The 11,355-nt window shown below is 47.2% G+C and overlaps 1 protein-coding gene across 1 annotated transcript; it reads right to left on the bottom strand.

Annotated features, from left to right (window-relative positions):
- Positions 1-9,411: 9,411 nt before the first annotated feature.
- On the bottom strand, positions 9,412-10,957 carry LOC121464055 (60S ribosomal protein L26-like). Its single transcript, XM_041676674.1, has one exon. The coding sequence runs from the start codon at positions 10,940-10,942 to the stop codon at positions 10,505-10,507; it is 438 nt and encodes a 145-aa protein (XP_041532608.1). The 5' UTR covers positions 10,943-10,957; the 3' UTR covers positions 9,412-10,504.
- Between the last annotated feature and the right edge of the window lie 398 nt (positions 10,958-11,355).

Below are 11,355 nucleotides of genomic sequence, written 5' to 3'. Positions count from 1 at the left end.
CAAAAGGGGGAGTATTTTGGGAACTCCTTCAGCCAATAGCCTTTAAGACACCAGTACACTTGGGCGTGGTTTCTTATACTATAAATGCAGCTGTAAAGCTTGCATGTGCTTTTTCTCTTTCAGCTGCTGGATTTGGTTCCTGTTCCCTGTTCATATAGAGGGCTGTAATCTGAGTCTACCTCTAAATAAATAACTCTTTATTATACTCAATTCTGAGCTAGTGTGGGATTACTTTATGGCATCCATCTTCACCTGTGTGTGCACATGTGTGAGGATATATGTGTGTGATTGCATGTATAGCTCAGAGACTGATGTTGAAAGTCTTCCTTGTTCATTCCTTACCTTAGTCTTTGAACAGGGTCTCTCTCTCTCTCTCTCTCTCTCTCTCTCTCTCTCTCTCTCTCTCTGTGTGTGTGTGTGTGTGTATGTGTGTGTGTGTCTATGTCTTCAGTTCAGGATATTGTTCTCAGCTACTTCTCCAGGATCAGGCCTGTGTCTCTCCTGCTAAGCTCCTCACCATGATGGTCAAAGACTAATCCTCTGGAATTGTAAGCAAGTTTTCATTTGTAAGTAGCCTTGGTCATGATGTCTCTTCACAGCAATAGAAAAATAGTAAGCCACAGTCCTTCTCACTGAACCTGGAGCAGACTGATCTGGCCATTCGATCTGGCCATCAAGCCCATGGGTCTATCTCCATTTTCCTAAGCACGGGGGTTATAGGCATATATACCATCACACTGGGCTTCTGTATAGATGTTGCAGATTTGAACTCATGTCATCAGGCTTGGCAGAAAGCATCTTTGCGCACTGAATCATCTTGCCAGTCCCAGGGTAAGTTTTGAACAACACAATGCCAATGTCTTGGGAACACTTTGGATATCACTACTGCAGTGGTTTGATAGAAAATGGCCCGCATAGTTCCATAGGGAGAAGCACTATTAGGAGGTGTGGTCTTGTTGGAGTAGGTGTGGCCTTGTTGGAGGACGAGTAGTACTGTGGGGTGGACTTTGAGGTCTTCTTTGCTCAAGTTATGCCCATTGTGGCACACAGTCTTCTGCTGCCTACAGATCAAGATGTAGGACTCTCAGCTCCTTCTCCAGCACCATGTCTGCCTGCATGCCACCATGCCTCACCATGGTGGTAAGGAACTCAGCCTCTGAAAGTGTAAGTGATCCACCCCAATTAAATGTTTTCTTTTATAGGAGTTGTTGTGGTCATGAACTTCACAGCAATGAAACCCTAGCTAAGACAGCTACTATGATGTGGCAGAAGGGAGGCACTCTACTTCCTTTAGGTGAAGATGCTAACGATAGGTGAGATAGGTCTGTGCACAGGACTCCTCCACAGCAGCCCAGCATGACCTGGAGAAATCCACCTTGTCACACTGCTCTAGTTTGACAAGTAAATTCTCGAAGGTCCAAGTCATCAGTTCATGATCAGCCTCTTCTCCTTGGCCAAGCTTTAACTTCCCTGAGCCTTAGTTTTCTCAGCACAGGATGGGGTAAGAATCATAGCACTTTTTCCATAGGGCTGTGTCGAGGTTTTAAGGACGTTTGAACGAAGCATCTAATCCAGGGATAGAACCACTGGGGCTGGTGAACACGCCCCAGAACAAGGAATGGGAGAAACCCCATTTTGTGGTTATTCTGAACTCCTGCCTATATGGTTGCCCTCCCCCTGGAACAGCCAGGTGTGTGTTGCCATAGAAACCTTTCAGTGATTATGCTCTTAACTTGGCTGATTTTTTTTTCTTCCCCAAAATAATCACCTCCTCAATCAAGTAACGCTTAGGCAAAGCAGTTAGATAAGTGAGATTGTTTTACCATCATTAACTTTTGAGTGAGACACCTTCTTGGGGAATTTCCATCACCTAGAAACAGGCAGCTAACAGAAATGAAATGGTGGGTAATGATGATTGTCTCAGCCACTTTTCTAGTGTATGACAAGACACCATGACCAAGGTAACTCATAGAAGGAAGCACTTCATTGGCGGACTCATGGATCCTGAGGTTACAAGTCCATGACATTCATGGCATCAGGCAGGCAGGCATGGTGCTGGGGTAGTAAATGAAGGTTCATATATGATCTACAAGTACAAGGCAGAGAGGGAGGCTGTGGGAGAGAGGGAAAGGGAGAGAGAGAGAGATTGGGCCTGGTATGAGCTTTTGAAACCACAAAGCCTGTACCCAGTGGCATGCCTCTTCTAACAAAGCCACACCTAATCCTTCCTAAACAGTTCACCTACTGGGGACCAAGCATTCAAACACATGAGTCTATGGTGGCCATTCTCATTCAAACCACCAAGACTGCAATGAGGATGCTGAGGTGGTGGTGCTAATGATGGAGCTCACTGTTATGGTAATGCTGGTGATGGTCATGATGATGCTCTGCTGCTGGTGTAAGCCCTTCTGCTGCATCTCACATGATAGATACTGAGTTTACTACCAAATGCAACCTTGACAAGAAGTGGTAGAGGTTAGGACACTGAGATCAGGGCGATGTGTGTTGGAATGGGCTTGAGTTTGAATGCCAGGTGCTATGTTTTACCTACCAAGCTCTTCTACTTCTCAGGAAACCCCAGAGGAAAAAAGACATGGGAAGAAAGCTTGCTTTGTCTTTGGCCCTGGCAACCAAGCCATTGATTAGAGAGTCTTTTCCAGGTCCCCTCTGAAGCCACAAATCCTACCATCTGTCTGTGAGAATTGGCTCTTTCCTGGGTGAGACCTGCAGCTCCAAACAAAATCCTTGGTTGTTTTCTGTATCCCAAGGAAGTAAGGAAAAGGCTGGAACCCCATCTTGTGCCTGTCCCTTCTACTCATCCTAGGACAAGTGGCACACCAGGTGTCCTGCCCACACGACCTCTGATCTCTTGCAGACCTACAGTTGTCATCACAGGCAATTGGAATGAGGAAGACACTGACTTTCACCTTCAAGATGACGGACCTGGATTCAGATTGCATGCTTGCTGCTTCTGAGTCCACGGCCTCGGTCAGCCTGTGTAAGCCTCTGCGCCTTGACTTACCGGCTTCTAAAATGGGTGCAGAGTCTGGGGATGTAGCTTACAGATAATGTGTATGTATAAAGCCCTGGGTGCCATCCCAGCACTGCCAGAAAAGGAAATGGGTGGAGTCGAGTTAGCAGATAACTGTGACCAACGGTTGGCAAATGCTTAAGGCTGGTGGGTGTGGTCTGAATTAGGATACACGAGTAGCTGATGCTAAGGGCGCTCAGAACTAGCGCTGGACAACTGTATGACATAGATCACGACAGGATCCCTGGGGACTCACTTGGGAGTGGTTGTCAAGGCCAAAAACTCCAGGTGCCTTTCAGAGGCTGCCCTCTCATTCATTCATGAAGCTCGACTGCCACCTCGTGGCAAGAACTGTTGCAGGCCCCAGTGGGAGCACTAGATGAGGGAGATGTTCTTCAGCCTTGGATTACAAAGGTGGGGGGGCACATCTCTGGGGGTCTTTTCCTGGTGATCTCGAAAGTGGAATCAGGAACAGAGTCCAGCGTTAGGACTACAGCTATGTCTGCAGAGGGCTCGCCTGGCACCCAGAAGCCCTGGCTTCAGTCCCTAGTACCTCATAAGCTAGATGTGGTGTTGGGGCTATAACCCTAGCACACAGGAGGTAGAGGCAGGTGGACTGTAGGTTTAGGTCAGTCTCAGATATCTAGTGAGTTTGAGGTCAGCTTGAGCTAAAAAACAGAAAGGCACACATATCAAAGTCGTGTTTACCAATGAAGGAGTAGACAGGAAAGCATGTTTACCAAGGGACATGGAAATCCCAGGGTGGGGTGGAAGATGAGATGTGATTTCTATGAGACATAAACCCAGTAATTGTCCTACAGGGCATAAACATGGTTTCCATGGCGATTATCACCCCATGCAGGAAAACATCTTGTGGTTTTAGTTTTATGGTGCTGCAAACACATTCTAGTCAGTGGTGTATAGAAACACTCTGGTCAAGGTTTTGGTCTGAGGCCACCTTGCTCTTCATTTCTGGGAATTGAGTCTCTCTTCTTTATGCTTCCTGGCATTATGGTTGGAAAGTTGCTCAATTTACTATGAGGTTCTCTCTTCACAGACCTGTTCTTAAGTTAAAACAATGTCAATGGAGAGCACTTAGCACAACCTAATTTCCCGAGTCTCCTAACAGTGTAGCAAAACATCAGTAGTCCCATTTTAAAGCTGAAGTGTAGTCCCATGTTAGGTACTACATGTAGGCAGTGTTTTCCTGTCTCTACTCCCCAGTACCAAATAACCAACTCAGATGCTGAATACGAATGACAAATGCTCAGTCAATAGCTCAGGCTTATTACTAGCTAACTCTTACATTTAAATGAACCTATATCTATTAATCTATGTATTTCCACATGGCTTGTGGCTTTACCTGTCCTCTAGCGTGTCTTGCTTCCTGAGCAGCTGGCTGACCTCTGCCCTAACTCCACCTTCCTTCTTCCCATCATTCTCAGTTTGACTTTCCCCCCAACTTTCTGCCTAGCAACCAGCCTGACAGTTTTTTATTAACCAGTGAGAGTAATACATAGTCACAGTATACAGAAGGATTATTCCAGAGCAACTATATGCACTTTCATCAGATGCCTGTTGGGTGTAGCTCCTCAGTGAGATATGGAAGCCCTTTCCCCGTGTCTATGTGGCTCTCAGTAAAATACTCAGCAGACACAAATGATCTGATAGACACAGCATCAGGCTGGGAAGCGAATGCAAAAGCCAGGGGGTCTCTGTCTCAGGCTGGCTTTGAATTCCCGCAGTCATGGAGGAGGAGGCTCACTGTTGACTTATTCTATGTACTTTGGGACTCAGCATGTTGTTGATTACAGGATCTTGCAGCCTCAAGCCCACCTGAGAACTGGTTTTCCAACATCTTTCTAGAATCTTTGGGTCAAAATTGTTTTTCTAAATTGGCTACGGAGCCATATTCCAAAAGAATGGTTGGTTTGATTCACATATCTCAAAACTTGTCACTTGGTAGAAGATCGCTTTTGGGGTGTGTGTAGTAAGTTTATTTTTATCTTCTTATTTTTCCCTGTATAGCCCTGGCTGTTCTGGAACTCACTATGTAGTCACTCAGAGATCTTTCTGCCTACCTTCCAATATTTTATCATTTTAATCAGAAAACAAAACAAAGTAAATAAACAAACAAACAAACAAAAACCTCGGGAGGTTGGAATGGTGGCTCAGCAGTTAAGAGCACTGGTTGTTCTCAAAGACTCAGGATCAATCCCCAACACTCACAGGGTGTTTCAGAACTGTCTGTGAGTCCAGTTCCACAGCATGGGATGCTCTGCTATCTCTGTGGGCACTGCATGCACATGGTGCTTAGACACACACGGAGCAAAAACACTCAGACACATTAACATGAAACCACCTCAGAAACAACACACTGGCTATAACAAAATATGTGCACACAACATGAGCCCTAACGTTTTACAGTTCTCCTTCTCTGGGATTAATGGTGCACAGCACTGTGGTGTGTAAGTTGTGTAATGCAGGTCACTCTCAGCCATCTAGTGAGTTTGAGGCCAGCTTGAGCTAAGACTCTGAGAGGGAACACCTATCAAAGTCGGACTTACTTTACCAATGAAGGACTAGACAGGAAAACATGTTTACCATGTTAATAAGTTGCCACATTATATCATGTGGGTAAGTTACTTGGAGTGTTGGATAGCCTGGCAGTAAATATTCAGACTCTGGAACTATATGTCCTGGGTTCAAATCCTTACTTCATACCTCAGGACAGATATGTGACCTTGGAGAAGTTCTCCAGACCCCTGACTGCAGTGACCTCATTTACAGTTTCAGGACAGCACTCTCTACCTCCCGTGGGTGTGATGGGCACTGAGCTTTGAATGTGAGGTCCCTCAGAGCTGTTCCAATGAGCCTTCTGGTTCGTCTTTGGTATGCTGCGGAATCTTAAGGGTATCAGGTCTGGCTGGGAGAAGTGAGTCCCTAGGAGAGAGCAGTGGAAGGCTCTACTGGGACCCTGGCTCCTGTGTGTGCTCTGCTTCCCAGCACTCTTTTTCCATCATGGTGGGCTGAGACCCCAGAAACCAGGGACCAAAATAAGCTTGTAACCCTTTAAGTTATTTCTGTTGGGCTCTGTGGTCACAGTGACTTGAAGTCAGGACTAAAGGGAGGCACAGAGAAGGACACTGGCATCATAGTTACATTGATTCTCTAACATTTGTCTTCCTTCCTTCCCTCCCTCCCTCCCTCCCTCCCTCCTTCCTTTCTTCCTTCCTTCCTTCTTTCCTTCCTTTCTTTCTCTCTTCCTCCCTCTCTCCCTCTTTCTTCTCTCTCCTATCTATCTATCTACTATCTATCTATCTATCTATCTATCTATCTATCTATCTATCTATCTATCTATCTTGAAGCAGAGTTTCTCTGTGTTGTCCTGGCTGTCCTGGAGCTCACTACATAAACCAGGTTGGTTTCAGACTCTTAGAGATCGGCTGCCTCCCGAGTGCTTGGATTAAAGGTGTGCACCACCATGTCCAGCCTTTCTTTTCTTTTTCTACTGAGACAGGGTGTACCTCATTATGTAGCCAGGCTAGCCTAGGGCTAACAGTGTTCCTGCCTCTGCCTCCCAAGTGATCTGATTGCAGGTGTGTGCCACCATCTTTGCCAGGAGCCTTCTGCCCTAGGAAGGGCAGGTTTCCCCCAGGGTTTGGAGGCGAGGCATGTGAGGGAAGAGCATGGCTGAGGGCAGTGAGTTCACATCATGAGCACAATTTTGTGCTCCCAAGTCTGGGTCAGTATTCTCCAGGTGCGTCCTCCAAGGCCAAGTATTGAGGATGGGAGGATCTTGAGTTCCTATCCTCAGCCTCCATTCACTGCCGGCTGAGTCTCAGAGTGATGAGCAGGTTTGCTGGACTTCCAATTGATGACGGCTGCAAAGCTGTTTTTCTGTTTGTTTTTTTTATGCATGTGTGTGTGTGTGTGTGTGTGTGGTGCTCATGGAGTCCAGGAGAGGGCACTGGTTCTCTGGGAGCTGGAGCTACAGGCCATTTTGAGTTGCAGATGTGGGTGCTGGAAACCCAAGCCAGGCTGTCTAAAAGAGCAGGGAGCACTCTTAACTGCTGAGTCATGTCTCCAGCCCACTCAAGTGTGCTTTAATGCTCTTAACAATGCTGCTCAATGTCTCCAAGTCCTTTCTGTGGGAAATCCATTTCCAGTCGGTGGCTATCTGTCACGCTGTTACCTTTCTGAGACACGCCCTAAGGTAGCCCAGGCTGGCTTCCATCTCACTACATAATCAAGGATGACTTTGAATTGATGCTCCTGCCTCCACTTTCTAAGTACTGGGATTACAGGCGTGCACCACTGTGCCTGGTCTATGTGATGCTGGGGCTTGAACCTAGGGCTTTGTGCATGCTTGGAAAACTCTACAAAATGAATCATCCCAGGCCCTCCTAACGTAGGCTTTAGTCACTGAGGGTGGCTATGCCCCTGCCGATTACCCCTCCAGTACCTTCCCGCCATTGCACAAATCAGATTCTCTGAACATCATCAGCTGGGACTGACAAATCTGTGTCCCTGTGGGAACCCAGCTGAGTCACACATCCCTAGGCTTCAGAGTGATTTCTGAGGGCAGCACAGAACCTAGGCATGAGGCCATATGACTTCTCGAGTTTCTTTTGGGACAGGGGACCAAGCACAAATTATTTCATGTAAAGAGTGCTTGCCTTTTGTACAGGAGGCCATGGAGCCAGTGAAACAGCATAGATCACCAGGCCTGGTGTGCCAGCCGAAAGGGCTCCCGAACTGACAAACCACACCAGAACAGTACCTCAGCCCCTGAAACATCTCCAGTATCAGAACCTTCAATCACCCACTGAAGATACTCATGGTGCCCTGGAGAAAGGAGCCTTACTCTTTACAGATGAATTTGAGCTTACAGCAGGCCAGGGCATTTGCCAGAGGCCACCTGGGTGGTATGTAACAGATCCAGGACTTGGGTCTGGATCTACCCAGCTGGAGTTGGTATGTATTATTAGAACATCTAGTCTTCTCGTCTCCATCTCCCAGATGCTGGGATTATCCATAGTTCTTTAGATAGTGGTAGTACATGTGTTCATATTGAGGCCATAGGTCAGTACTGAGTGTTGCTCCATAGGACAACACTTAGTGTGTATTTTTCTTTAAAACTTATTAATTTACTTGGAGAGAGACAGTGTGTACTACACAAATGCTATGGCATGTATGTGGAGGTCAGGGGACAACTTGCCCGAGTTGGGTCCCTTCTACTACATGGGTCCTTGGGGATTGAACTAGGGGAACTCAGGTGCCTTTAGCTGTGGAGTCATCTCATTGGGCCCTATCTTGTTTTGTTTTCTAAAATATTTTACTTTTTAGGTATACGTGTGCTTTGCCTGCATATGTGTACATTGTCCGCAAAAGTCAGAAGGGGGCACCAGATCCCCTAGAACTAGAGTTACAGAGTTTGTGAGGTTATGGGAATCAAACCCAGGTCCTCTGCAAGCGCAGCCACGACCTTAGCTGCCAAGCCGTTTTTCCAGCTTTGTTTTTTCCGAAATGGTCCCTCACTGGCCTAAAATTTACCTTGCATGAAATTACTTGGCGCAAGTGAGAGGAAAACACAGAACACCCCAAAAAACCATTTAGGTATTTATTGGGGGGAAGGTGCACAGGCCTGGTGAGGTCGGTGTACAGAGAGGAGCTTGAACGTCCAGCTTTTAAGGGCTGTCTAGCGCATGCACATAGCAGGTGACGTGTTACGTCATATGCCGGAATTCACGCATGTGCCCCAAGGCTCATGTAGTTGAGTCAGATGTAGGTGATGCCACAATGCTGCACGTGGGTCATGCAGGGTCCTTTAAGATTCCCCAGGACTATTAGGCACTTCTGCCTGAGGGTTTGTCCACACGTGCGTGGCCCTAGAACCCGGAAGTGTCAGCCAGGCTAGGCTGTCTGGTCTGGGAGGTCCAAAGATCCTGTACGGCCTCCCCAGACTTGGGATTGCAAGCGTATGCCACAGTGCTTTACATGGTGATCCTGGAGACCAAACTCAGGTCCTCATGCTTCCTACTCTACTGACTGTTGTTGAGACAGGGTGTCAACGGGCTGACCTCAATGCAGTCAGAGACGACCCGGGACTTCTGTCTTCTTTCCACCTTCCCAGTGCTGGGATTAAAGACATGTGCCTGGTTTTATGCAGCACAGGAGACTGAACCCAGGGGTTTTATGTATGGTAGGCAAGCACTCTAGCAACGGGTTCAAATCCCTGGCCCTTGAGTGTGCCTATAACCAGGAGTGACACATTGCAGCCTTGGTATTACCCATGTGCTCTGGACCAGAGTCACGGAACATATGAGCATGTTAACTGAGAGTGAGGCCCCTATCTAGGAACCAGGTTAGAATTGGTAGCATCTGGAACCCCACTGATCTACACATAGTCATCTGAGAAGCTGGTGCGGGAGCAGAGGGATAGAGAACCACGTTTTGTTGATTGAACAAAGTTTTTCTGTTCAGGCTATGGTTGAGCAGCTGCATCTTCTCCTTGGGCCATATTTTTCTCTGAAAATGTTAGAATGTGTCAAGAAAAAAATTGAGTCCAATGACTTGGGTTAACTATGTACCATGTATCTCAATGGTTTGATGATTTTGAAATACCACTGCAAAAAGGTCTTACAGAGGCTCTCTGGAGGCTCTAACACAGGCTGGGCTGCGACGTGATGCTCTGATGGCACTGTGAATTAGCCAAGAGGAATTCTGGGCTGTCAGAAGGAAGCTCTTAGGATGAGTGGCTAAGACATAAAAGTGGCTTGCCCTCATGAGCTGGGTGAAGAAGCCGGCACAGTTCTACTGCTTGGGGACAATTATACATATTGGATGGTCTCCAGAGTGCTGGAGAACTGTTGCTCACTGGGTCTCCTCTCTGGTTCTTTTCTTTGTTTTTGAGACAGGGTCTCTCTATGTAGCCCTGGCTGTCTTGGAACTATGTAGAGAAGGCTGGTCTCAAATTCACATAGATCTGCCTGCCTCTGTCTCTCAAGTGCTGGGATTAAGAGTGTGTAGCGCCATGGAGGCCCTTTGTGGGGTCATCTTGAAGAACACTGTATTTTAGAGGGAGGGGCAGTGTGTGCTGGCTTATGTACTTGTTAATATGGATGTTACTGTGTACACAAGAATGTGAGGAGGCCAGAGGCTAATGCTGAGTGTCTTTCCTCTGTCGATCCCTCCTTTTAGTCTCTCACTGAACCTGAAGCTCACTGATTAGCTAGACTGGCTGGCCAATGAGCTTCCAGGGTTTGTCTGTCCTCTTCAATGCACTCTACCTAATTTTGCTATAAGGGCTTCCACAGAGCTTGGCGCTCACTTCGTCTTGGTTGGATGGCCAATGAGCTCCTGAGATCTGCCTGTCTTTGCCTGTCCACTCTCTTCTGTAGGGTTGTGCCTAGATTTTTTTTTTTTTTTTTTTACTCAAGCAGTCTTTAATGAAAACTGTATGAGACGCCCCTACTCCTGCATCTTCTCCATCGTTTCTTCCTTGTATTTGCCCTTCTCCTTTCCTACTTGTCGAGACTTGGCTTTCCTTTCCAGGATCTTCTTTCGGTCTTTGTCCAGCTTTAGCCTGGTGATCACCACCTTGCTGGGGTGGATGCCCACGTGGACAGTTGTGCCATTAGCCTTTTCCCGCTGCACCCGTTCAATGTAGATGACGTATTTCTTCCTGTACACTTGGACCACTTTGCCAATCTGCTGGCCTTTGTAGTGTCCCCGGACAACCTGAACTTCGTCATCCTTTCGAATGGGCATTGAGCGAACATTGTACTTCTGTCTCAGCTCTTTGGAAAGTGGGGAAGACATGATCTTCCTCCGAATGTGAGAAGGTGCATTGAAATGCCGTTTGCGGTTCTTGCTCCGGTCGGAAGTCACAAAAGGATTGAACTTCATTTTGGCGGCTGCGATCCAGCGATGGCCGCAAGAGGAAAGTTGTGCCTAGATTTTATGCCAGTGTGGGAAGCTGAACTCAGGTCAGTGCTACAAGCAGCCATTTCACCAGGCCAGACTTGAACTTTCACTCTCCTGCCTCAACCTCTTGAGTGCTGGCGCAGACCCCAGCCCCCGGCACAACTGATACCATGATGGAAGTACCATCCAGGCCTTGAGAAAGTACTAACCTTGCTTTCTGGTTTCTGTAGTTCTGCCTCTGGCTAACTGTTCTGGCTAACTGTTCTTGCTAACTGAGCTGCGTCAACCCAGGATGTGGGTAGAATGGCTCAGGACAGCAGTTATGTCCCAAACACTCAGTGTAGTCACCAGCTGGCTAATCAAGACCTTTCCTCCCCTGGTTTGGTTTTTCGAGA

Source organism: Microtus oregoni, unplaced genomic scaffold (assembly GCF_018167655.1).
Source record: "Microtus oregoni isolate MIOR12 unplaced genomic scaffold, Mior012 000027F_ref0000203, whole genome shotgun sequence".
NCBI classification, from domain to species: Eukaryota; Metazoa; Chordata; class Mammalia; order Rodentia; family Cricetidae; genus Microtus; species Microtus oregoni.
Note: the sequence above shows the minus strand (reverse complement) of the source record. Positions and strands in the feature narration are given on the sequence as shown.

Coding starts and splice junctions, on each gene's coding strand:
- LOC121464055 (XM_041676674.1), bottom strand. CDS start 10,942: ATGAAGTTCAATCCTTTTGTGACTTCCGACCGGAGCAAGAACCGCAAA.